Source organism: Pseudorca crassidens, chromosome 1 (assembly GCF_039906515.1).
Source record: "Pseudorca crassidens isolate mPseCra1 chromosome 1, mPseCra1.hap1, whole genome shotgun sequence".
Classification (NCBI taxonomy): domain Eukaryota; kingdom Metazoa; phylum Chordata; class Mammalia; order Artiodactyla; family Delphinidae; genus Pseudorca; species Pseudorca crassidens.
Window position 1 is genome coordinate 3,607,018 of NC_090296.1, and position 27,816 is coordinate 3,634,833.

The following is a 27,816-nucleotide window of genomic DNA, read 5'->3' on the forward strand; positions in this document are numbered from 1 at the left end:
ATGGCAGTTCTGGCTGCCCTGGGCCTGCTGTGCCGCCCAGTGGTCTCCCCCGAGACCTGCGAGCCCCGCTCTGCGAGCTGCCTTGGACCCCTGTGGCAGGCACCCAGGGCAGGTGCACGGGGGCAGCTCTGCCAGTACTGGTGGAACACGTTTGGCTGAAGTATAGGATTTTATCTGGAGAATGAGTTGCACTGCTAAAACTGCTGACCCAGCTGAGCGAGGCCACCAGATGCCAGGCTCTGGATGGGAGCAAAGTTCCTCTGCTTCTTTCTTCCTCTAGCTGGCCGACTGCAAAGCCAGAGGACCTCCCCCCTGGGGATTCCTGCGCCGGCTCCTGCAGTCTCCTTGGCCCCTGCATCTGGTCTGAATCCAGCAAGACACAGCATCTGCTAATTGCAGGGGGATGTGCTAAAGAAAAACACTCAGAAACAGGTTTTCTGGGCAGCTGTTACGTTCCGTTCTTCCTGAGCAGGGGCTAGTGAGGTCGGCCGTGATCACTCTTTCTGTTCACCACTGGGGAGTGGACCCCAGCCCGGATGACTGTGCCCGTGGTCAGCAGCAGGGCTCCAGCGTTGCTGTGATACGAGGTCTGCAGAAACTCTATCCCAGGGTGCAGGTGCCTCCAAGAGCTTCTCACATTCAGCTGCTCAACTGAATGCCTGGTGCTGGGGCCCTGTTCACCGGCTGCTGCCCAGGCAGCCTGGGGCTGGCCGTCCAGAGCAGCAAAGCCCAGAAGGGAAAGGTCCCTGGAGGTGACCCTATGGTTTGCTCCCCTGGGACCGCATGCAGACCCTTCCTGGTACTCGCACACACCTGTCCCCTGGGACAGATCCCTGGGTGTTTGTTTTAATCTCTGGGTCATCGGGTGTTAGAGACTGGTGAGCGGACTGCTGCAGGGCTGGGGAGGGCCGTCCGTACCCTGGCGGCCCTGGACTGGGGGTCACAGCCTTCCGGAATGAGAAGAAAGGTTTAGGGACAAATACCCCAGGGAAGGCTAATGTTTCTTAGGAACAGGGCTTGAAGGGATGAAAGCTCAAAACAACAGGTGTTCAAATGGAGCCATGGGAAAAATGGCGACGTGGGGAAAAAAGTAAAGAAGTGGCAGAAACCAATTGCCCTCAGAGTGGGGCCGCTCCGTCCAACAGCGTTAGACTCCATTTCTGGAGGTCTTCTCCCTCACCTGCAGGCAGCACCACTGTGTTCGTCAGCGACTCAGTGTGTAACAGAGAGCTCCACCGATACCTCGACACCACTCAGAGATGCTCAGAGGATTAAAGGAAAATGGACAGGAGGGAGGGGGCATCCTCTGAGGAGCCCTACCACCACGAGTGCGGAGTTGGAAGGGAGGACCTACACCATGGCTCTCAGCACTGGGTGTGTGTCCGAATCACCTGCAGAGCTTTGAAAAGTCCACAGCCTCCTGGGCAATCATAACAGAAGGAACACACGCATCTATCCTTGCAGTCCCTTCTGAAAGAAACAACACTACAGCGAGAGTGGAAGAGGTTTTTTTGTTGTTGTTTAAGTTCAGATCTCACAAGGATAATGACAAGAGGAGAAAACTGCCACACAATTTTGGAGGCTGGAAAGTGGAGAATGAGCAGGAAAGGACTCAGCAGCTGAGAGCAGGGACCCCCCCCCCCCCCAGCAAACCACACAGCCCGATCGCCGCGCAGAGACTGCAGCCAGCACGTCTCATGCACGCTCAGGGGCCCCAGCCAGGCTTGTGGGCCCCCCGCTTACACCAAGGTCACCGACGTCTACAGAAAGCCCCTGCGTGGAGAAGACAGCGGAGAGACAGAAAGCAGGCAACTCAAGGGACACGGAGACCACGCATGGGAAGAAACTTCACAAACGTCCTTGAGGGCAAGAGAAGACTCGACCACTGTGAAACAGCAAAAGGAGTGTCCAGAAATTTAAAATATAATCACAGAGGAATTCCCTGGCGGTCCAGTGATTAGGACTCCATGCTCTCACTCCCGAGGGCCTGGGTTCAACCCTGGTCAGGGAACTAAGATCCCACAAGCCTCACAGTGTGGTCCAAAAAAAAAAAAAAGTGTATGTTTGTGTGTGTGTGTGTATGTATGTGTGTGTGTGTATATTTTTATAGAAATAACCCAATAGAGGGGTTGCAGGATAAAGAAGAAAGATAAAAACATAAAGAAAATAGAGAAAAGGTAAGAAAAGTAGAGGCCACTTTAGGAAGTCCACAGTACGAAAGCAGGACGCCCAGAAAGAGGACACAGAAATGGGAGGGGCAGAGGCCAGAAGGTGACTGCCAGCATGGGAACAGGACACATCCCAGAACAAACACCGTGAGCTCCAGGCTGAAAGGGCTCCTGGCACGAAGGATAAAACAGGCTCCCCCAGGCACATATCACTCTGCTCTCAGAACGCTGGGAACAAACAGATCTTACAAACTTCCAGAGAGAAAAAGCAGGTCAAATATCAAGGATCAGGTATCAGAATGGCTTCAAACTTCTCAACAGCAATACTGGACACCAGGAGATGACGGAAGAAGACCTTAAAATTCTAAAGGAAGTCTATTTCCAACCTAGACTGCTATACTCATACAAGGTCACGGATAAACGTGGGCAAAGACTTTCAGACACACAACGCGTCCAAAAGTTACCTCTACAGACCCTTCTCAGGAACCGACTGGAGGATAAACTCCACCAAAAAAAAGAGACAGAAAGAGGAAGACACAGGATCCAGGAGAGAAGGGATCCAAAGCACGAGCAAGGCAAAGGGGGCCCCGGAGGACAGAGTGATCAGGCCAGAGGGCCGGCCAGAGCATCCAGGACAGATGACTCCAAGAATGGGATGGAGCCCACAAGAATGGGATGGAGCCCACACGCCCAAGTGTACGGAAGGGAAACGGACACAGCTGGCAGGGAGAGCCTGGGGTTGAATGTGTAAAACACAGAAAACCAGATGGGAAAAAAGACTACGATCGAGCCCAGGGAAAACAGAGAGTCGTGTGGACAAGCAAACGGAGTGCAGTTTACTGCCCGGCTCAGCTCTGAAGGGTGTGCGCCCCATCACAGCACCGCAGCTCCCGAGGATGGAAGCAGGGAGACGGGCGCATGGCTGGGGGGACAGGCACCCTTCCCTTCCAGCAGGAGTCAACCGAAAACCTCTAGAGCTAGAAGGACAGAGACGCAGCTCCCTATGAAGTTACTCAGGGAGATGACGCCAAAAGAAAGGAGTTCTCTAGACGGGGGATGACGGGCGGGTAGACGCGTTTCCTGTAGCACACCTGTAGAACCAGCTGACATGTAGCCTCTATAGTTACGTGTGTGACTCTGATAAAAATAAGAACCAACCAACCAAGATGCCTGAGCCCCATCCCGCTGAGCTGATCTCCAGGGGAGGGACCCCGGCCTGGACATTCTCAGCAAGTACCTCAGCCGGTCCCCAGGTGGATGTGATTCTTCACTTTACTGGTCAGGAGATGAAGGGCCAGTGAGTTTGGACAACGTGCCCAAGGTCATTTGGTCTCATATGGAAAAAAATAACTTTTAGTTCAGGTTCTTTTTTTTTTTTTTGCGGTACGCAGGCCTCTCACTGTTGTTGTGGCCTCTCCTGTTGTGGAGCACAGGCTCTGGACGCGCAGGCCCAGCGGCCATGGCTCACGGGTCCAGCTGCTCCGCGGCATGTGGGATCCTCCCGGACCGGGGCACGAACCCGCGTCCCCTGCATCAGCAGGCGGACTCTCAACCACTGCGCCACCAGGGAAGCCCAGTTCAGGTTCTTTTGACTTCAAATAGCAGACTCTGACACTGAAGGTCCTGGCTGGCAGAGCCCCAGGGGCCGCTGTGTCCCCTGCTGCTGAGGGGGAAATGCCGCCACACCCTCCCGCCATGTCAGCGAGACCTGATGCATCAGCAACAGAGCTGGCAGGCACGACGAGGGCAGCCAGTCTCGTCACCGAGAGAAGGCCTGGACCCCAACACACACTGGCTTCCTGTGCCCCAAACATTCGGCGTCAGGGTCCCCACTCACCTGCCACCCCAGCCCTGCGTCTCACAGATGTGCACTCTGGATTCAGGGAGCCAGGCCGAAGAGTTTCACGGCTCACTGCAGGCCTTCCTCGCCTAGAGCCTGTCGGGTCCCAGCCGTCGGGGACGCCCACTGCCCCTGGGGTCAACGGCAAACTCTCCAGGCCAAGGGCCAACTCCCCCAGAACCTGAGCCCGAGGACCTCTTGAGTCTCCTGTCACACGATGCCCTTCCTGCATCCTACCCTCCCAGAGGGTCTTGCTGGGTACGACTAGGATTTAGAGCCGAGAGGCACAAGAAACTGATGTCTCACCAGGCTGAGGATGGTCCCCAAGAATGGACCCCAACAACGAACTGTCCTGCCCAAAGCACCACGGAGCAGCACTTTTCCCTACTCAGAAACACTGGGCCAAATGAATTATCTGCTGGTCACTGGAAGTGCCCACTGGGTCTGCCAGGCCCAGTTCAAGGACTACATCGTCCACAGGAGCCAGAGCTGGCAACCCTTGGTGACCTGGGTCTCCTTCCTGGCTGCTCCCCTGACCTACTGCCCCCTCTGCCTTTGGTCACCGAGCTTTCATCGCCCTCCAGGGGCGGCCTCCCTCACCCCCGCTCCCCGGCAGCGCCCAGCACAGCCCCGCGCACTCTCGCATTCCTTTACAATTTTTTACTGTCTGATACATTTTAAACAGCTCTGCAGGGGTGTGACTCACATATAATAAAACGCACACATTTAAAGCGTATGATTTGTGGGAACTCCCTGGCGGTCCAGGGGTTAGGACTCCGCATTTTCACTGCTGGGGCCTGGGTTCAGTCCCTGGCTGGGGAACTAAGGTCCTATAAACCGCGTGGCACAGCCAAAAAGGAAAAAGGGGTACAATTTGATCCCTGTTTCCATATGCCTACACTGCTGACACCACCCCGCACCCCTCCTTCATGACCCCTTCCAATCCTGCTGCCCTCACAGGTCCCCAAGCAACCACTGCTCTCTGGAACTACAGATGAGTCAGCATTCTCTAAATGTCATGTAAATTAATCATTATGATATGTATTATTTTTCCACCTGACTTCTTCACTCAACATAATACTCTCATCAAGTTCGGGTTATTTTCAGCCGTATTTCCTCAAGTGTTCTTCCTGTCACCTCCCCCTCTCTCTTCCCCTTTGGAACTCTGACTATACTTCTATTAGGCCACGGGAAGCTGTCCTGTGCTCACTCATGCCCTGCATTTTGTTCCCAGTCTCCTCTCTCTGTTTCAGTTCGGAAGCTTTTAATCACTGTGTCTTCGAGCTCACCACTCTTTTCTCCTGCGATGTCTGCACGCCGCTCACCACCCAGGGATTTGCCTCTCAGGGATTTTACAATTTTTACCCCTGAAAGTTTGATCTGGGTCTTTTTTACGGCTCCCGTTTTTCTACCTACCGCGTGCAATCTTTCCCCAGCTTCTAGAACATAAAGGATAAAGCCATAACAACTGTTATAATGCCCTGCCTATGCATTTTATTTATTTATTTTTTGGCTGCTCTGCGTGGCTTGCAGGATCTTAGCTCCCCAACCAGGGACTGAATCCGGGCCCTCGGCAATGAAAGCACCAAGTCTTAACCCCTGGACCGCCAGGGAAGCCCCCATCCGTAATTATTATAATAACTGTCATTGTAATAATCTGCTAAGCAGACTCTTCACAAGGGCGGGTGCCACCCCTGCCTTACTGCCCTATGCAGCCTCGCTGTCTGCACTGCACAGAGTCAAGCTTCCACTGTCATAAACAGCATCAAAACAAAGAGCTTTGGAAACATTTCTGATTATTTCCCAAGACTGATTCTTATTAGATTATTCAGTTATGAACTTACTCCATAAGTAATATAAGTTCATTGCAAGATATTCACAAAATAGAAGTGAATTAAAGGAAGAAAAGCAATCAGGCACAACAGCACCACACAGCTATAACCACTGCTATCATTTTGCTGTATATCTTTATAGATTTTTTTCAATGTACACACAATTTTAAAAAAATATTTATTTACTTATTTTTGGCTGTGTTGGGTCTTACTTGCGGCACATGGGATCTTCTGTTGTGGAGCATAGGCTCTTTGTTGCAGCATGCAGGATCCAGAGCACGTGGGCTCTGTAGTTGCAGCACACGGGCTCTCTAGTTGTGGCCTGCAGGCTCCATAGTTGTGGCACACAGGCCCAGTTGCCCCACGGCATGTGGGATCTTAGTTCCCTGACCAGGGATCAAACCCACGTCCCCTGCACTGGAAGGCAGATTCTTAACCATTGGACCACCACGGAAGTCCCGCACATAATTTTATTTTTTTTTAAACAAAAACAGAATCATCAGACATACTTGGTAACTGACATTTTTATTCTCCATGGGAAGAAAACCTCCTCTGGGAAGCACAGTTCAGGGGATGTCGCTGCCCATGCTGCACGCATCCTGCAGAACTCAACTTGGGCCTCAGCATGAACCCCTGGCAGCATCCTCAGGAGCAGGGACCTCCTAGACACTAAGCATGTAACTAGCAACGCTGCTCTCTTTCTCTTATTAAAAGACCGGTACTGTCAGATGCAACTGTGTCTCATGTTTGGCACGCGGAGCTCTGAGCTCCCTGTCCCAGGATGCCGTGTCGTGTCTCCGTGTGGTATCTCGCTCACTGGGATGTGAGGAGGGATTTAACCCATGGTGCCCCAAATGCAGTGAGAGGAATCTGGTTTAATTACCCCCAAGGTCTTGTACTTTTATGTCAGGAGGGAACACGAGTCTTCAGAACACCCCAAAATTCTTAGAAGCAGGCAGCTGGTTGGACCTGCAGAGCTGGGCTTTGGGGTGTGGGTGCCCCGCTCCTTCTGCCATCCCCATCCCCTCTGTTTGTGACCTATGCCAGCTGCGGAGGAAGTATGAGCAGCATCCAGTGTTGCCCAGAGCCGCCCTGGACGGGAGCAGAGAGTGAGAGCCACTCTCCCTGCGCCCCGTGCGCTCCCGGTGCCCCAAGACAAGTCAGTGGAAGGCCCAGCAGGGGTGGGGGACTGCTCTAACCCTAACGCCTCTCCAACGCAAGCCTTCCTGACGCTAGCTGTGAACTTCTCTAAAGATCTGGACGTGTAAAGCAGCATCAAGTTCTGTGCCCGCTGGCAGCATCTGCGAGCACGGCATTCTCATGGGATTACCTGTTACCATGTTTGCATATTTATTTTGGGTTTTTTCTGTTCATATAGCTAAAAATACCCAAAGCAGCTGAGTTTAAAGTAAGTTTTTAAGTGTTCGTTTGGCCACTTACCAGTCATATTAGTCTTAGTTTTCCTAGTTTCTCTCTTTTCCAGGAAAAGCTATAATCCAGGCAGAGTAAACGACCACGGAGACCAGATGGGCCAGTCCACACAGGAAGAATCAGCTGGAGGCTCCCATAGGGGAGGCCAGGACACTGGGCGGGCTAGGGAAGAGCAGGGGCTGCTCTGGAGGCGGAGGGGGCAGAGGGAGGGCAGAGAGGGTCCTCTGAAGGAAGAGGTGGGACCAGTGCGGGTGGGGCTAGCTGGACGATCCTCTTCCCCTCGGGCATACAGTGCCCCCAGTGCAGCGAAATCACAGCATCAACTGTGCTCGCTTTACACACACCTCTACTATGGACAGAAAATTCTCCCACTGAAGCAGCAAACTCCAAAGAAAAGATGCTAAACATAACTATAAATATTTTCTCCAAATCCTTCCAAATGTTGGCAAGTCTGAAAACTGAGTCATTCGTTTTGAGTACTTTGTTAAAACTTCACCCCAAAACTCCTACAGGAGGGATGTTTTACCAGAGAAGAGAAAGGGACACAGAAATTGAGAAACCGCTGCTAATTTCAGAAGATCCCTGTGACTTCACTTCTCTGTGCCCTTTAGCATCTGTTACCGCTTCAGCTGCACACATCCTACCTGTAGACCAGGATGTGCGTGCCCAAGAAGAAATAAAACAAACTAGAAAGAGGTCGAGGACTTCCCTGGCGGCGCAGTGGTGAAGAATCCACCTGCCAATACAGCAGACACGGGTTCGAGCCCTGGTCCGGGAAGATCCCACATGCCGCAGAGCAACTAAGCCCATGCGCCACAACTACTGAAGCCCGCGCTCCTCAACAAGAGAAGCCACCGCAATGAGAAACCTGCGCACTGCAACGAAGAGTAGCCCCCCACTCGCCGCAACTAGAGAAAGCCCGTGCATAGCGACGAAGACCTGAAGCAGCCAAAAACAATTAATAAATAAATTAAAAAAAAAAGAAGTCGATTATGATCAAAACATGGAAACCCCATTTACATTCTGATACTTGAATTCAACCAAACTGTCCTGATTTTCTAAATCTTTTTTTAAAAATAAATTTATTTACTTTTGGCTGCGTCGGGTCTTCGTTGCTTCACATGGGCTTTCTCTAGTTGCGGCTAGCAGGAGCTACTCTTTGTTGTGGTGCGTGGGCTTCCCATTGCGGTGGCTTCCCTTGTTGCAGAGCACGGGCTCTAGGCGCACAGGCTTCAGTAGTTGTGGCACACGGGCTCAGCAGTTGTGGCTGGCGGGTTCTAGAGCACAGGCTCAGTAGTTGTAACACACGGGCTTAGTTGCTCCGCGGCATGTGGGATCTTCCCGGACCAGGGCTCGAACCCGTGTCCCCTGCATTGGCAGGCGGATTCTTAACCACTGCGCCACCAGGGAAGCCCCTTTCTAAATCTTTTAACAAGGCCTCAACCCACCCCACTCTCACCCCGCCACTGAACTAGTCTTCTCAGGACCCTCTGCAACTTTAAGGTTAATTTGAAATTCAATTTAAAGGTAGGCTTTGTCCTAAAACACTGAGTGTGAGGCCACCGAGCATGTGACACGCTGCCTGGACACAGCGTTCCATCGCAGCTCCAGCAGACAGTGGCTGGCCCAGGCCTTGGTCCTCAGCAGGGCTTGGAAAAGTGCAGCAAAGGGCCTGTGCAAATGTAAGGCCTGTTTTTTGTCCCCACAGGAACCAACTCTCTATCTACAAATTCCACGGCCAAGTGCATTTCTTCTACAGCGCACTGAAGCTACTGAATAAGAAAATGTGGTCTCATTTAGTGGAACTACCTGAAATAGTTAATGTTTAACAGCCTATTTAGCAATCAGTACTTTATTCAAAGCACAGCTTTGAGGCCCTTTCATGTGAATTTGTTCTATTTTGGCCATTTTCCTGGGCAAAGCTGTAGATCACCACAGTCAATAGAGTACTGCAAGTAAAGCTTTCTTCCCCCAGTTTTAGCTTTGCTTCCTAGAGGTTGTTCTAGAATCTAAATGTTGAAAGGAAGAGGAATTCGCAGTTTCATGCAGTCCTTGATGTGACACCAAAAGCATAAACAACTAAAGGAAAACATAGATAAAATGGACTTCATCAAAATAAAAAACTTTTGTGCATCAAAGGACACCATAAAGAAAGTGAAAAGACAATCCAGAGAATGGGAGAAAACATTTGTAAATCATAATTCTTAAAAGGGTCTAGTATCCAGAATACATAAAGAAGTCTTACAACTCAATAATAAAAAGACAATCCAATTACAAAATGAGCAAAGTATGTGAATATTTTAGTTCTCCAAATAAGATATACAAATGACCAATAAGCACATGAAAAGATGCTCATTAGTCATTAGGGAAATGCAAATCAAAATCACAAGGACATGGGGATGTAATGTACAGTATGGTGACTATAGTTAGTACTGTATTGCATATTTGAAAGCTGCTAAGAGAGTAGATCGTCAAAGTTCTCATCACAAGAAAAAAAAAATTCGTAACTACGTATCATGACAGATGTTTACTAGACTTATTGTGGTGATTATTTTGCAAGATATACAAATACTGAATCATTATGTTGTACATGTGAAACTAATACAGTGCCATACGTCAATTATATCTAAATTTTTTAAAACCCTATTGAGGGACCTCCCTGGCGGTCCAATGGTTAAGAATCCTCCTTCCAATGCAGGGGACGCGGGTTCGAGCCCTGGTCAGGGACCTAAGATCCCACATCCCCTGTGGCCAAAAAACCAAAACATAAAACAGAAGCAGTATTGTAACAAATTCAATAAAGACTTCAAAAATGGTCCACATCAAAAAAATCTTAAAAAAACAAACAAACCATAAAAACCAAATGAATTATAACAAAAAGTGCCAAGTTGGATCAGATCAGCTTTCCTTTCTCTACAGGTCTGTTCTAATATAAATCAGAACATTCAGTAACCCACACAATATAAAAATTAATTTTTCCTGTTTCAATAAACTTTTTTACCCTGTTTTTTAAAAGAAGCCCACAATGAGATACTATTTTACAACTATTAAGGTGGCTAGAATTTAAAAACTGGGCAAGAGAAATTTTGCAGTGAGGATGTAGAGAAATTGGAATCCTCATACATTGCTGGTAGAATGTAGAATGGTGCAGCCACTGTGGCAAACAGTGTCTGGCGGTTCCTTAAGAAGTTAAACATACGATCACCATATGACCCCACAATTCCACTTAAAGTTATACACCCAGCAGAATTGAAAACGCATGTCCACATAGTCTTGTACACGAATGTTCACAGCAGCATTATTCATAGTAGCCAAAAAGTAGGAACAACCCAAATGTCAATCAACTGATGAGTGGATAAGCAAAATGTGGTCTATGCATGCAATGGAATACTATTGAGTCATAAAAAGGAATAAAGTACTGACACACGTTACAACATGGATGAACTTTGAAAACATGAAGCCAAGTGAAAGATGGCAGATGAAAAGGCCACATATTATATGATTCCATTTATATGAAAAAGGAAAATCCAGAATAGGCAAGTGCACAGAAACACAAAGTAGATTAGTGGCTGCCAGGGGCTGAGGAGACAGGGGTTCCGGAAGAAAAGGGAGTGTCTACCAATGGGTAGGGGGCTTCTTTTCGGGGTGGTGAAGAAGTTCTAGAATTGGATAGCAGTGATGGTTGCACAACTTTTCGAATACACTAAAAACCACTGAGTTGTATTGCTGTAAAATGGTGAATTACAACTCTTTAAGAAATAACATAAAGCCGTCCGAGGTTGACAGCGCCATACCACAGGAGCAGGCAACAAGAGGGCGCCTCGTCTGAGGGGGCTTCACATCAGCAATGAAACCAGCTAGAGGTCGGCTTGCCTTCACCCTCGCTGCGCACCAGCACAGCCCACAGTGCCCGCGACAACGCCTGCCCCCGTCGCCTGACCGTGGCTGTCAGCGCACCGCCGTGTGCAGACGAATGCGGAGCGGGCGTCTGCACAGCGCTTTCTAACTCACAGACGCGATTCTACTCGCTCTTCGCGGGACCCTGTGAGGAGGAGGATCCACGTGCAGCCAGCCTCCCCGTGGCCGTGAGCGCTGACCGATGACCCCAAAGAACTCGGGACCGGACTCCTGCCCAACTGTAGGGTCTCCCAGCACAGGCCCCGTGTCCCGTGGGCAGGACTGGTGGTCCTCATGACCAGCCCTGCACCTTGACCTCAGCTGCCCCATCCCTGAGGGTTCATGATGCTCAAAATGTAGACAGTCATGAACACAGGCATTCACCCAAACACCTGATTTTCTTCTTGTCCCCGCTGAGCACTTTTTGTTCAAGGACTATCCACTCCTGCCACACTGCCACCTCTGCATATGGTAACTTCATTTTTTTCCCCAACAAAGTCACAAAGTGGGGACTAGCAACAGTTAGAGCAAATAACTCTCACTAAATCACAGCCCCCCATTTATAAATTTTAGCAGAAATATATTTAACATAGCAACCAGGCCCATCAGGTATTTAAGGGTAACTAAATAGTACACTAAAATCACACTCCCGCTTCTGATTCGAGTGGTGGAACAGTCAAAAGAAAAGGAAAAACATTTAGGATACATGGTAAACTGAAATATGGCCGGGGTCGGGCGAGGGGACGGGGCGCACGAGGAGAAGAATTTCTTCAACAAACCAGGAAAGGCACTCACAAAATAATAATACATTATCTCTATGACAAGATTTTAAAATGACTTTTACTTTCTTCTCTATACTTTTGGATATTGTTTGATGTTTTCAAAAATAATGTTCATTCTGTAAAAAGTTAGAAACGAAACACTTTGAGAAAGAAAAAAAGCAGCATTGGCTCAGATAATTGTTAATCTGTTCAGCCCTAAACTTCACAAATATCAAATTCCGGGTGTGGGTTGCCAGTGAATGAGCGTGTGTTGACCTGGGGCACACCTTAGTCCCCAGGCTCCCTGACACGCCCCTCCTCCCCCAGTTGCTGGGAGGCCACCCTAGCAGGCACGGTCCTCTCCCCAACACCAGCACCCGACCAACTTACTGACGAGCAAGTTGGTATCAGTTAACTTTTGCTTACCTGGACAGGCGGTTCAATCGTTATCCAGGCTGGAAGCATCAGACTGGGATTCAGAGGCTGGGTACCCACGCGGAAGTAAACTCCACCCCTGGAATCACAGGCCCAGACGTGCTGATTTCCACATGCCAGGCTCATCAGTTTTACAGCTCCTATAGACAAATAGAGAAAAAGTACACACGTTAATTACTCTTGTAAGATGACTCACGTTTCATTTAATCTATGAACTTTGATTTTATACTTCAAAGAAAGAGATGATGCTGCCTTTGCAGGTGAACTCTGTTGCTTGAGAACATTACAGTGCACGGGAGTCACCAACGCCTCTGGCTGCCCCGGCACCTGCCCCGCGCCACAGAGCAGCCCTTGCACACCACGGGCAAAATAATCAAGATGCCATCCGGACAGTGCCCTGAGCCACCAAGCCCGGCAATTAATATCTCAGTATGGGCCCCGTCATTAGCTTCATCAGATATGTGACTATTACCAGCAAATTCTGGATTTGGGGCAAGGGAATTCATCTTTTAGGTAATCTTTTTTTTCTTTGGCTGCGTAGGATCTTAGTGGCAACACGCGGTATCTTCATTGTGGTGCGTGGGCTTCTCTCTAGTTGCAGCGTGTGGGTTTTCTCTTTGGCTGTGGCGTGCAGGCTCCAGGGCACGCAGGGTCTCTCGCTGAGGCGCGAGAGATCAATAGTTGTGGCACGCGGGCTTAGTTGCCCCGCGGCATGTGAGATCTTAGTTCCCCAACCAGGGATCAAACCCGTGTCCCCTGCAGTGGCAGGCGGATTCTTTACCCCTGGACCACCTGGGAAGTCCCTCTTTCAGGTAATCTTGATCCTAATTAGAATTAAAATTAACTAAGCCTCCCAGGATCTTCATTTTTCTTTTTACATTTCTCCTTGTTTATTAAACCAATTTTAAGAGGAAAGGAAATGGGAGGAGTCTTCAAAGAGAAACTTGATTAATAGTTCATCTGGCAGAAAGAGCAACAGCCCATAGTTACTGACCTGTGCGACAGTGATGCACGGCTCTTGCCGCCCCAGCTCATGTGTGAGGCCGTCAGGACGCAGACCCCGGAAAAGAATGTGGAGAAGCCGGGAGGCAAAGGGCAGGCCGCGGCTTGAACCCAGGCCTGCCTGACCCTCCCCGCCAGCCACCTCTGACCTCCAGGGCCCCACATCCCGTGAACACACAGATCTTACACGGTCAGTTCCCTCGCTTTTGACAGATGAACATGCCTGGGCAACCCATGGCTTATCAAGTTATGGAATGTTTTCATTGCCCCAGAAAGTTCCCTCAAGCCCCTTCCTCAAGAAAGTTCTGCCCCTCTGCCCCAAGGCAGCCACTCTTCTGACTTCTATCGCCATGTATCTGTTCAGTCTGGTCTAGATGACTGTAAAAACAGAATCACAGGTATGCACTCCCTGGGCCTGGCTTCTTTCACTCAGCGTGATGTTCTGTTCATGACATTCATCCAGTCACTCCTTTTTACTGCTGAGTCCACTGCATGTAAACGCCACAGTTACTGGTGTATCCTGCTGATGGGCATTTGGGCCATTTCCACTTTTTGCTATTAGGAGTAAAGCCGCTATCATCATTCCTGCAGAAGACTTTTTTTTGTGAACATGTGTTGTTTTTCTTGAATAACACCTAAGAGTGGAGCTCTGGGCTATAGGTAGATATCTGTTTAACGTGGAAAGAGACCACCAGCCTTCCCATTTTACACGCCCACCAGCGGTGTGTGCTGGTGGCTCACACCCTCACGAGCATCCACTTCTGGCACCTCTGTCAGCCATTCTAGCAGGTGTAAAGTGGCATCATGGTTTTATTTGCATTTCCCTGGTAACTAGTGATGCTGAGAATCTTTTAATGTGCTTATGGAGGGCATCTGTATACCTTCTTTTGTGAAGCATCTGTCAAGTCTTTTGCCTGTTTTTTCAAGGTGAACGGTTTGTCTTCTGATGACTAAGTTAGAGGATGACTCATTTTGACTGTAAAGCAGGGGAAAAAGGCGGTGCGGCTACATTCACTGGCAGTGCTGCTCTTGGCCACCTCACACAGTTGTCACCGGTATCAGATGACAGCCCATGTGTCTACACCAAAACGTACAGGCACGGATCCTGCTATGGGGAAATCTCGTCACATGTGTTTAGCTTAAAAGTATCAACCCACTACTACTGAAAAAATTCTTAGTATCCCTTTGTACATTTCCTGAAGATGATGATTTCTCTTATACTGAAATTAGCTGTATTTTTAAAATCTTTTACAGAATGTCTTACCGGGGAGTTAAAATAGACATCCTAGAGCTCTAACATTACCCATGAAAAGATTTGTAGCGATCCAAATAAAGGACTTTCAGCAGTAAATTCCAGAAACGGCCGAGAAACAAATTCTAATTTTAAAATGCTAATTAAAAATAATGTTATGTTGGAGTCGTCAACCTGCCCTAACAGGAACTACAGGTGGTAGCTGCTCACGTGAAGAGAGTTACATGGTGACAAAAACACACTGGGTCAGCATCTCAGAATTAGCAGCGAGTAACACCACCACCAGTGAAACACGGAGTTCATATTACAAGGCAAGCGTTCTTTTAAAACAAACATAAAAGGTTGCTAGAATATACACTTCAGTGTATAAATCAGCTTATTCGGAATTGAAGAGACAGGTCAAAGAAGAAAACGTTTAATCGAGGGCTTTTCCGTAGTCTCCTACTTCACAGAGGGTCTCCCAGGCTGCCTGGGTGCAGGTGTATGAGGTCAGGGCAGGTGGCAGAGAACACTGGCCCCCCCAGCACCCCCTGGCTGGAGTGTCCCTTGGAGTTAAGCGGGGCCCTATCACTGGTTCTGGACGATGGGCTGTGGGCAGAAGGGATCTGTCACTTCTGAATTGAACCATAAAAGAGCTGGCAAGAGGGCCTTGCCTTTCGGCTGTCTCCTGCCACAGTGACCAGAGGGGCAGAGCCACAGAGCACCGCAGGGGGTCAGTAAGCCACCACCTGGGAACCACTACCACAACCATCGAAAGACTGACAGGTCGAGAGTCAACTTCGCGGGAGCAGAAAGCAACCTTCACTGTGTTACATGGCTGGTATTTGGGACTCGTTACTGTAACAGTATTAGTCTGACTAACACAGACATACTGCGATTTTCCTGTCTTCCCCCTATTTTGTTCTTCCCTCCCATTAAAAAGAAAAGTTTTAATTACTTTATTCAACAGATGAGACCTTTTCCCTTTAGGATTACTTTTTAAACATATATTTTAGACAAAAAGTGGCATTTATTTGGTGTTTTACTATTTATAAGACACTTCTCTGCATAAATTACTATATAAGCCTATTTGTTATCTAAAGGCACGAACCGACACTGAGCATTTCTTCATTAAATGCTGTGACCGGATGTATTCAATTACAAATTGCATTAGTTTGCTAAACATTCCAATGCCTGACGTATGCATATTTATGCGTACTGGGAAATCAAACGTTATGAGCATATTAAGTATCTGCTAAATGACACAAATTTTCTTCCAAAAACTAGGATGGTCATAAATCATAAAATTCCATATTCAGTCTCTATAACTGGGTTCAGTAGCTAAACATTTAATTGAAGAATTCTCTTAATCTAAGAAATGGAAATCAAAACTACAATGAGATACCACCTCCCACCAGTCAGAATGGCCATGATTTTTAAAAATCTACAAAAAAACCCCACAAATAACAAATACTGGAAAGGATGTAGAGAAAAGGGAACCCTCCTACACTGCCGGTGGGAATGTAAGTTGGTGCAGCCACTATGGAGAACAGTATGGAGGTTCCTCAGAAAACTAAAAATAGAGCTCATATGATCCAGCAATCCCACTTCTGGGCATATATCTGGACAAAATTATAATTCAAAAAGACACATGCACCTCTATGTTCACAGCAGCACTATTCACAATAGCCAAGACATGGAAACAACCTAAATGTCCATCGACAGATGAATGGATAAAGAAGATGCGGTACATATATATAATGGACTACTACCCAGCCATAAAAAGACAAAATAATGCCATTTGCAGCAACATGGATGCAACTAGAGATTATCATACTAAGTGAAGTTAGAAAGAGAAAGACAAATACCATATGATATCACTTATACGTGGAATCTAAAATATGACACAAATGAACCTATCTATGAAATAGAAACAGAATCACGGACGTAGAGAACAGATGGATGGAGTGGGAGGTTGGGCTAGCAGATGTAAACTATTATATATAGACTGGATGGACAACAAGGTCCTACTGGATAGCACAGAGAACTATATTCAATATCCTGTGATAAACCGTAATGGAAAAGAATATTTAAAAGAAGAACGTAGGGCTTCCCTGGTGGTGCAGTGCTTAAGAATCCACCTGCCAATGCAGGGGACACAGGTTCGAGCCCCGTGTCCATCATCAAAAAGACAACAAGGGACTTCCCTGGTGGTCCAGTGGCTAAGACTCCGAGCTCCCAATGCTGGGGGCCCAGGTTCGATCCTGGTCAGGGAACTAGATCCCACAAGCATTGCACCAACTAAAGATCCTGCATGCCACAACGAAGGTCCCACACGTGGCAACAAAGATCCTGCATGCTGCAACTAAAACCTGGTGCAGCCAAAAAAAAAAAAGATTTAAAAAGACAACAAATAACAAGTGTTGACAAGAATGTGGAGGAAAGGGAACCCTGCTGGTAGGAATGTAAACTGGTACAGCCACTACAGAAAACATTATGGAGGTTCCTCAAAAAATTAAAAATAGGACTATCATCTGATCCAGCAATTCCACTCTTGGGTATTCATCTGAAAAAAACGAAAACACTAATTTGGAAAGATACATGCCCCCCAGCATGCTGTTCACTGCAGCATTATTTACAACAGGCAAGATATGCAAGAAACACAAGTGTCCATCAACAAATGAATGGATAAAGAAGATGTGGGGTGTATGTGTGTGTGTGTGTACACACACACACAATGGAATATTACTCAGCCTTAAAAAAAGAATGAAATCCTGCCATCTGCAACAATGTGGATTGATCTGAAGAGTGTTACACCTAGTGAAATGTCAGACAGAGAAAGACAAATACTGTATGTTTCACTTATATGTGGAATCTAAAAAATCAAAATAAATGAACAAATACAACAAAACAGAAATAGACTCACAGATTCAGAAAACAAACTAGTGGTTACCAGAGGGGAGTAGGAAGCGGGGGAGGGGCAAAACAGATGAAGGGGATTAAGGGATACAAACTACCATTTAAAAAGCAAATAAGGACTTCCCTGGTGGCGCAGTGGTTAAGAACCCACCTGCCAATGCAGGGGCCATGGATTCGAGCCCCAGTCCAGGAAGATCCCACATGCTGCGGAGCAACTAAGCCTGTGCGCCACAACTACTGAGCCTGTGCTCTAGAGCCCACAAGCCACAACTACTGAGCCCGTGTGCCACAACTACTGAAGCCCACACGCCACAACTACTGAAGCCTGCGCGCCTAGAGCTCATGCTTCGCAACAAGAGAAGCCACCGCAATGAGAAGCCCACACACCGCAATGAAGAGTAGCCCCTGCTCGTCGCAACTAGAGAGAGCCCGCGCACAGCAACGAAGACCCAACGCAGCCAAAAATGAATAAATAGATTTATAAAATTTTTTTTTTAATTTAAATAAAATAAAATAAAAAGCAAATTAATTACAAAGATGTAACATACAGCACAGGGAATATAAACAATAATAATAACTTTGTATGGTGTGTAATCTATAAAAATATCAAATCACTATATTGTACACCTGAAGCTAATATAATATTGTATGTCAACTATACTTCCAAAAAAAAAAGTGCATCTGGGAAAGAGAAGTTTGCTACTGCACAGAACCCTCACATGTAGAACCACAGTCTTGAAAAGGCTGTGCTTCCTTTCACTGCTGTGAGCACCACCATGGCCAACTTTTAAAAGAACAATGCAGCACCCCAGGTAACCCCAGGCAAGTAAGCAAGGCAGCATTAACGTTACCTGCGTTACTACACTCTGTTCACTACTCCCCAGTGAGTGCTGCCAGATGACAGCCTGCCATGGACACTGGCAGGGAGCACACACCTGAACTCAAAATCTGCATCCCCTAATATAAATAATACTTTTTTAAGAAACCTTGATTCACCGGTTTGTCCCACAGGCTACACAGACCATCCCTGGAAAGAGCCAAACAACAGAGTAGCTGGTGGCCCTGACCTGCCTTCCGCCGCCCCCCCACCCTGGCACGTGGAAGGCCAGCACCCCTCCTGCTGTTCCCTGCACGCCTCCCCGGCCTACCAACTCTGGACTTGCTTCGTTCTCCCAGGACGTTCAGAATATCGTAAAAGAAGTCTTTATCCATCCTCTCAGCAACGGCCAGTAACCCGGATAAACAAAATCCAGAGCTCAGGGCAGGAAAAAGACTAAGCGAGGCAGAGCTTCCTGGACTCGGCCCCCGTCATGCACGGCGCCAGACCCGAGCGAGCACCACCCCTTCCCCAGCAGCTTGAGGAGCTGGGCAGCTTTCAGGCCGTCACACCTGCCTGAGACAGGTTCCGTTTGCACATGATGCTTACTTGCATCACCTCTCTGGGGCGGGGATTGCCGTTACCATCAGAAAGGTGAGGACTGATGTTTCAAGGTAACCTGGCTAGCACTGCTCCCGCTGCCGCCCTGCCTCTGCCGGGAGCCCCAGTGAGGTGGTGAGGGCCCAACCACCTCACCTGCGGTCTGTGTGAGCCACTCCAGGCCTGGCTGGACTGCGGACGATTCTGCAGGCAAGAGGCAGGGCAGCTCTGTGAAAGCCTGCCGTTCTCGGCTCCTGCAGCCCTGCCCCCAGCACGCAGGGGAAGCCAAAGCACAACCTGGACTCAGGGTGGCTCTGCCTGGCCCCTCCCACTCTGAAAGGGAGACTCAATCCCACCGAAGCCCAGTCACTCCCCTTGAAAGAACGGCCACCGACCCCAGGGAAACCCAGCCAGCCGCCTCAGAGGCCTGTAACACTCTGGCTAGCGCGCCAGCGCGGGAGGACTGGACTGAACGGAAGGGAGGCGTGAGCTGTGCGCCGGAGCCCGGAGGCCAAGCCGCGCTCGAGGCCGTTCTCTCGGCACGTGCTGCAGCACAGAGGCCTCCTCTGGGCGGTGGTACCGGGCAGAGCTCTGCTTCTGCCCCAGAGGGGGCAAGGGCAGGGCCCCCAGCGCTCCCAGGATCCTGTAGCAAGGAGGACACCAACCTCGCCCTGGCCTTTTTACCTCCAGAAACTCCCAAACTGCTCTGCTTGGGGGCCAAAGGAGGATGGCTCAGGCCCACAGGATCTCTGAACCAAGGAAAGGCTCCCCGGGGCAGGCGGGAAGACGGCCCCGCACTGGCAGGCAGAGCCATGGCCAGCTGCAGCCTCTCTGGTCCATCACCGTTGACGATGGCGGCTGGCAGGCACTCTCAGAAGCTGGACTGTGACCGGCCTTGGGGCTGGGATTAGGTTCAAAACACGGTGCGAGTGAGGCCAAAAGCATGATCAAAATGACCCTGGAAAATTCCTAGCTTTGGAACAAAGCTTACTTCTTTAGTGGAGAACCAACCTGCTTCTTTAGCTAAGCTGGGTTGTATTTGGGGGCCTTGTGGGACAAAAGAATGACGATACCTCTGCACGTCATGGGATGGTGAGAGGCCGTCAGCTGGAGACGCAGCCGGGGGCTGCCAGGGTGGGAGGTGGACAAGGCGTCCTCCCTTCCCTTCTGCCTTCTTTGTCCTTTTTTTTTCAAACGAGTACATGTGGTTGAATTCTCAAATGTTAACTGCTTGTAAAATTCAATTCTACCACCTAACAAACAAAACACTGGTTATCAGTTCACCAGAACGGGAAACTGCTGGGCATGGAAGTATTCCTAAGGCTCGCATGGACTCCGGAGCTGCCTGGCGCAGCCTGCACCTTCTGACAGCCACACCTGCCCATCTGCCCAGAGGATAACCTAAGGGCGTGGGCTCATTCCATCATCGTATTCCTTGGAACAGGAATGAATTATTTATAAATGGCCTCATGCTGCTTGGCTGCCCTGCAGCCCTGTAGGGGAGACTCAGGGAAGGGCGGCAGCGGGAGGCGGCACACACCCCTCCAGCAGAGGGAGAACTGGGCCCTCTCCAGGCTGCGGGCCGCGGACCCTGCGTCGGAAAGGGCACAAAGCAACTGCCACATTCAGACAGACCAGCAGAGGCAGCTGCATCCACAGTATCATCTCGAGCGTGTCTTACAGCAGCCTTCTCTGAGTTCATGCTCCTCCTGGGTTCTGAAAACCCTGTGACGTGTAAAGTGTGGGAAAGAAAAGCTCCTCACAAGATTCTTAAGAGGCCCATTACCCTGCAAGAGCGGCTAGTCGACCTCCTGAAATCCAGCAACCGACCAAGCAGCCTACAAGAATTCACGAGGGTTGGACACAGGGCCCCGGGAAGCAGGTGAGACACCCCTCCTGATGAGGCCGGAAGGCAGGGCCCGGCGGCGGGCGTGGGCATACCTAGCTGCGAGAGGTCCAGCCTCGTCCAGTGCATGCCCGTGGGGCAGCTCGCGGACAGCGTCCGGATGAACACCTGGCCGAGGCTGTCCAGGGCCCACAGGGCGTCTTGGCAGGCGGCGTAGGCCCTCATCTCGGCGTCGGGGGGCAGCTGCACGGTGGACGGGCGTGACTGGGCGTGCTGGGCGCTGACGCGGCACAGGTCCTTGCTGCTCTGGCAGAGCCACAGGGAGCTTCCTGCGGAGAGGGCATGGCGTCACCGGCGAGCCTCTCGGGGCAGCCTTTGCCTTCAGAGGCTGGCTGCCCAGCTCCCACCCTCACTCCCCACCTCGGGGAAGGAGCAGCCAGGACTCAGGGGGACACACCGGGACCAGCCAGTTCGTAGGAAACAAGTCCGACACATTTAAAGAAATGAAAGGAAGCTGGGCTAACGAGACCTTAGGAGGCCCACAACGTTGCCTCAGAGGCCCGGACCTTGGACGTTGTATAATGGACTGGGAAGCGTTCACCTTGGTGTGTTAACTAGTGTCCTAGAGGGAGCAAGGTCAGCAATGCCTCAGAAGGACAGCACCGAGGACCCTCCCCTGTCCTGGGGGCAGGATGAGGGGAGGTCTGGCGGGGTGGAGGCTGCTGGAAAAGGCCCGGAAAGCTGGAAAGCCTTTTCCTCCCATCCTCACCTCAAAATTGCATGCTTTCATTCTCTCCCCTGTTTTTAGAGTCCTTCAGGTTTAATTCACTTTAAAATGCAAACCACACTTGGGGAAATTAAAACCTCAGTCAGAATATATTATCTAAAGTATATCAAAAACTTGGGACCAGTTATGGTCTGGAATTCAAAATTACCCTGGACCTTGAAAACATAAGGTAATGGGTATGCCATACGTTTACGAAACAGCCTGGGAGCCAGGCAATACCCGCCCCCCACCTGCCCCCGCAAGAAGTGCAGCAACGTTCCTGCAACAAAACACGTCACAGTCGCAGTCAGCAGGACAGATGGAGGCAATAAGGAGCCTCCCATCAGCTCAGGTCAGGTTTTGCTGCCGAATGATTTGTGCCAAGCTTGGGAAAGAACCTATGGTTTGCAGAGCTTACTTATTGCACAACTGCGGTCAGAACGATCTGGGGAGGAAGCATTTTATTGTACTGACCAAGTTCTGCACATCCTAGTGGGACTACGAGCTCGAACTCACCAACTGCAGAGACCCCCGACATCTTCTCATCTGACTCTCAGCGTGATCCTGGGAGGCGGCTTCGGCCTCCGCTGGGGCCGCCTGACTGCCCCAGCTCTCATCTCCTGGGGTAGCTGCACTGCCTCTCCTGGCTCCAAACCCCGAGCTGTGGTCAGGGCTTTGGGAGGTCTGCCCTACCAGGGGCATGACAGTGGGACTTAGGCCAGCCAGAGGCTGTAAACCAGCCTGTGAGGAGGTGACAGAATTCACAGGGGAAATGGCCAGGCACCCAGAGAAGCCTGGTGCCTACTGGCCCTGTGCTATGGCCCTGAGACGTGTCACTGAAGTCAGCAGCTGCTGGCCTCAGAGGTCACACTGTACACTCCCCTCCTTTGGAAGGACAGCTCGCCTCCAGACCCACTCAGATCACCACACCAGACCCTTCTCTCCTGGGCAGGCCTATCCAGCTTCGGGGGCCCTCAGCTCAGCCAACAAGGGCTGCTGGCCTGTGACACCACCGCATCCAGTCCCTGAGGGCCCCACGGCCATGCTCCCGCCCCAACTAGGCCACGTCAGACCACAGTTTTAACTGTTCAGCTGCCAACCTGTGCACTGCACTCCCCAACCAACCTTCCTTTGTGGGAGCAGTGGAAGCCAACACAAAGGCCCACTTTGTGGCAGAAGCTGTCCCCCGGGGAACAACATTATTCCAGTAAGTGCCTAGAAAGAATAATGGGAAGAGTACGTTAAAGAAAGAAGAAAGAAAAACCATACATACTTCAGAACTTTAGTTCTAGACCAACTGGTCTTCAAAACCCCTTACAGCTGGTTCTAGACTGTCCTCAAAGTAGGAGACCCAAGCCAGCACTGCAAGAGCCAGCCCGACAAGCAGAGCACCATCTAGCCCAGGGTCGGGGGAGGCCACGCAGGGGGGAAGAGCTGGAGAAAATTCACGAAGCAGGGCTCGCTCACAGAGGTGAAGCCCCAGTGGGTAAATGCGGATCTACACCTACGTTTACCGATCCGGCCAGAGCCTTGCATCTTCAACAGTGTGGTCATTTTTTCTACTAGGCTCTTTAGGAATGGGAGGATTTTTTCATTTAGCTGGAAGTTATTAACATAAAAATGAGCTCCATGTGCTCTTCTTGTAGCCTAATCGGTTCCTAATGGAAACTGATCGCACACCATCCAGACACTGGTATCCAAGTCGTAGGAATGACAGACCAAAAGGAGGGAACTGATAGAAAGCAGAGGGAATGCCTCCATTCCAGACACTTCATACCACTGGCACTAAATTATCTTTTCCACTTGAGCTCATAAGGCTTTTCCTTAAATGCTGCCTCTAAGAGGAGCTGCCTATCAAGCAGGCGTGGAAATGAAGTGATTCACCCACCGATGAGGCTTCCTCTAGAGACGTGGATTTCATTCTTGCCCGAGGAGATCCAGACGCCGCTGCTGTTGACCCCTAGGAGGCTCGGCTGGCACTGGAGCTGCTGAGACCACAACGCCATGCGCAGTTTATCCGCCACCTTCTCCACAGGCACCTGGGCTGCTGTGGCCACCGAGTGTGTGGCGTGGATTATGGTCTGGAACAAGCTGCACTGGTCAAACACCACATAGTCTGTGATGCTCGCCTGCAGGGGAGACGGGCAGACACCCTGTCTCAGCGCAGCTACAAGCGCCTTCTGTATGCTCCCTGTCTGAGAGGTAAGGGCCCGACCCCACCCGTCAAACACCCAGATACCCACGTGCACATTTGTGTGAGGACTGGAGAGGAGTGTGGCAGGACACCCCCCGCTGCTGACTGTGATTACTTCCGAGGGGTGGACTCAGAGGGATGTAAGAAAATGTTCACCTTTTATTTTATACACTTTTCTATTACATGGACCTGTTACAAAGAGCATGTATTATTTTTATGATTATCACCCCCTCGCACCCTATAAGTCTTTTATTCTAATCAGTGAGAAACGATTATTTTGTTTTTAAAATTTAGGAATTTCTAATGGACAAGTGTACAATACTTAGGATCATAATACGGGTTTAAAAAGAAGCAATTCATGCCCTAACTGGGCCTGTTACTAATCAGGCCAGAAGGACAGCACAGACAGGAGCTGTCCTGGACGTGCAGAGTGCACCTGGGCTCAGACTCGAGACACGCTTCTCTCACGTTCCTGCAAGAGGTCTTTCTCCAGGGTGCCGCCCTCTAAGGAAGCCTCTCCCTTGCCGCCAGCTCCGGCTGTTAGAAAGCTCTGACTCTGCGGGACTTTCCACGCACTTCTGCCCTGCCGGGTTGGGTTACAGAGAACGTCACCGCCCTCCGCCTAGGACAGCCCCGTGCAGGCCACACTCCCAGGTCACGCACAGCGAAGTGCTGAGTGAAAGTGACACCACCTAGGATAGGGAACTTAACATATAATAAACAAAACACACAGAAAGGAAACTATCATAAAACCCAGCACTGTAGTGCATGTGCGATGCGGCCCTTCTTTTCTGTGAAAGGGCTCGCACTGACTGTGAGCTTCTGCCTGCACTGAGGCTTAAGCAAACGGTGTCAGCACGTCAACCCCGCGGCCCTGCTGCGGAGCCCGCGGCCCTGCTTCTCTTGAAGAGCAGAGCACGTGCCAACCTGGCTAGGCGGACTCCATCAGAGCCCACAGGACGCTGGGCAGGTACCTGGGGACCAGTGCCACGCTGCCGTGTGATGGCCCAGGAGCTCTGCCCTTCCTCGGGGTGTATGATGCCAGGCCACACAGAAAGTCTGTGACAGGCTCAGTCCCAGCACCCAGCACTGGCAGATAAGCAGGATGCAAATTAACAAAAAGAAAAGAAAGGTTTAACAGCCAAACATAATGCTGGCTCTAGCACTACAGAGAAATCAATCTTATAGTAAATAAAATAACTCTGTTTCCAAACACCTCAGAGATGATTCTGTCAAATTTCTCTGAAGACAATGTTCTAAATATTATGATAAAATGATAACTAGTTTTCTTTAGGTTACTTAAAGACAGAATTTAGTACATACGCTACACTTGAGTGTGTGTGAGTGTGAGTGTGTGTGTGTGTGTGTGTGTGTGTGTGTGTAAAACCATATAATACGGTTACAAATACAGGGAGGATACTTTTGAATCAATTGTATAACTTTTCAAATAGTACCTGGCATATTAAATTAGAGACTGTGTATATACACACATACTCATCAAAGAGCAAACACAACTTACTTTTCCATATCCTCATGTGAAAGACCTGAGAGCGGCCACTGGAAGACCTGCCCTCGATGAGGCAAGTCTAAGGCGACAATAACACCTGAACCAATCAATGGAGACAGAACACTCGAGAGCTGCTGTGTACCCCACAGCCGCCGATGCCAGCACAGCCTTACCTGCCACGCTGGGGAACCACGGGCGCTACGTTTACACTGAATGGTACCAAAAGGGCAAAAGTTAGCTTGATTATACCTTACTACTTCTTTCTTTTTTTTTTTTAATTTCTTTTTGTTTATTTTATTTATTTATTTTCGGCTGCACTGGGTCTTCGTTGCTGCGCGCGGGCTTTCTCTAGTTGCGGCGAGCAGGGCTATTCTTTTTTTTTTGACAAAGGAAGTAGGGTTTATTGGTGGGCATGGGTAGGGAGGGGGCAGCGCCAAGCCTCTCACGAGTGCAGGGCCCGCCATTTGTCCAGGGGGCCACGATTAGGGATGTACTTGACCCCACAGCCATATGGGATGAGCCACTTTTCTGCCACCATGTTTTCAAATTAATCTGCATTAAACTTAGTAAATCCCCACTTCTTGGAGATGTGGATCTTCTGGCGGCCAGGGAACTTGAACTTGGCCCTGTGGAGGGCCTCAATCACATGCTCCTTGTTCTGCAGCTTGGTGCGGATGGACATTATGACCTGGCCAATGTGGACCCTGGCCACTGTGCCCTGGGGCTTTCCAAAGGCACCATGCATACCTGTCTGGAGCCTGGATTGGGGACAGCACGCCAGTCATGAATGTCCACTGGAAAGGGCTGTCTCCAGGGTCCCTTAGGGCAGCCCACACAGGCAACAGGCCGCACACACTACCAAGGAGGCTGCTGTTTGCAGCCACTGCGCACCGGGCCCCCATGGGGAAAAGAGCACAGGCGGCTTAACTGGCTGCAAAGGGCTACTCTTGGTTGCGGTGTGCGGGCTTCTCACTGCAGTGGCTTCTCTTGTTGTGGAACACGGGCTCTAGGCATGCGGGCTTCAGCAGTTGTGGGTCGCAGGCTCTAGAGCGCAGGCTCAGTAGTTGTGGCGCATGGGCTTAGCTGTTCGGCGACATGTGGGATCTTCCCGGACCGGGGCTCGAACCCATGTCCCCTGTATTGGAAGGTGGATTCTTAACCACTGTGCCACCAGGGAAGCCCCTACCTTACTATTTCTCAAAGTGTTTACTTTTCTGGGGGCATGTAGGAAAATTCCCCTTTCTTCGTTGAAATACCATTTACTTACGAGGGCTTTTGTACAAGCAGAGATAGTGAATTTTAATTGTGGGTTGGGTTTTTCACATCTATTGTCTAATCTCTCTTCTTCTTAGTACATTCCTCCAGAATTAATCATTATTATTATCTAGGTCTTCAAATGGCTATCAGTGGATTTATTTGGCAAATAATGACAAATTTCTAAATAACACCAAAATTAAAAAATAAATAAACAAAGCCTACATATTTAAGCAAAAAGAGCTTCACAAGTTATGTCCTGTGATGAAATTCCTGACAATTCTTTTTTTTACATTGAAGTATAGTTGATTTACAATGCTGTGTTAGTTACTGCTGTACAGCAAAGGGATTCAGGTATACATATGTACACATTCTTTCTCTTTTAATATTCTTTTCCATTATGGTTCATCATAGGGTATTGAATACAGCAGAGCCTTGCTGTGCCCTGATGTGTCTAGTGAGCTCAAATACAGCAAAGTCTAACTCATCCAACAGTAAAAGCGAACACCGTTCATTTACTCCAAGCCCCCAATCTCTTCAGGGAAAAGAGAGGGGCTGTAAGAGGGAGAACAGAGCCCCCGACTCAGGGAGGCACCCAGGCACGTGGCCCGAGAGCTCAACACCTACTTGCCACCAGTGGTCGTCATCCCCTTGGGGCTTCTTGGAAACGACGCCAGTTCTGAACCACAGGTGTCCTCGGACGTCCAAGGCCCACAGGGTCTGTTGGTCCCCAAGAGTGATACAGACAGGTTCCAAAGCCTGCCTTTCACTGGAAACGAGGAAGAGAGCGTGGAGTCAGCACCCTCATTCATGGCCCCCAGCGCGCCTAGGATGCCGGCATCCAGCGTCCTGGGGGGCTCGGTGTGGGACAAGAGACAAGTTCCGAGGAAGGAAGCTTGAGTTTCGAGTTAAACGACTGTGCGATATACACTGTTCCGAAGCGAGGGGGCGTCTGAAGAATTCCTGAAGGCCCAGGACGGTAGGGGGAGCTCTTAAGGGAAACTAACCCAGGGAAGAAGAGAGCAGGCTCATGAGGGATTTCAGGCCCCGAGTGGCCCATCTCCCCACCCCTGCCTTCACCAATTAAGCGAACAGAAACTCTGCAGCGTGCCAGGCTGTGTTGGGCAGCTGCAGCCTGGCAGACGCTGCCCACTCTGCGGGCAACGCCCTCCTCCCACCCAGCCGGTGACGTCCCCACCAGCTTCGAGGGTGAGCTGCGGGTCCACTCTGCACGGTGCCTACCTGACCTCTGCAGGGGGAGCCGAGGCGTCCTCGGTGCTGCTCATCCCTCTCCAGCTCGGGACCATCTACACTAA

The 27,816-nt window shown here is 49.8% G+C and overlaps 1 protein-coding gene and 1 non-coding gene across 9 annotated transcripts in view; both read right to left on the reverse strand.

Moving 5' to 3' along the window:
- The window catches only part of TECPR2 (tectonin beta-propeller repeat containing 2), a 95,997-nt gene that overhangs the window by 16,001 nt on the left and 52,180 nt on the right, over positions 1-27,816 (reverse strand). For 4 of the 8 annotated variants that reach the window (XM_067724451.1, XM_067724606.1, XM_067724521.1 and 1 more), the window contains 5 exons: positions 27,128-27,269; positions 23,434-23,674; positions 22,671-22,760; positions 20,875-21,108; positions 12,356-12,504 (listed from right to left, as the gene is read on the reverse strand). In XM_067724451.1, coding sequence (XP_067580552.1) covers positions 12,356-12,504; positions 20,875-21,108; positions 22,671-22,760; positions 23,434-23,674; positions 27,128-27,269 — 856 coding nt within the window. Of the gene's footprint in view, positions 1-8,247; positions 10,104-11,839; positions 12,067-12,355; positions 12,505-20,874; positions 21,109-22,670; positions 22,761-23,433; positions 23,675-27,127; positions 27,270-27,816 lie in introns of those variants that run through there. The other 4 variants (XM_067724741.1, XM_067724722.1, XM_067724806.1 and 1 more) reach the window with 4 other exon arrangements.
- On the reverse strand, positions 26,049-26,183 carry LOC137207683 (small nucleolar RNA SNORA70). Its single transcript, XR_010935208.1, has one exon. It is a non-coding gene; the product is annotated as a small nucleolar RNA SNORA70 (small nucleolar RNA).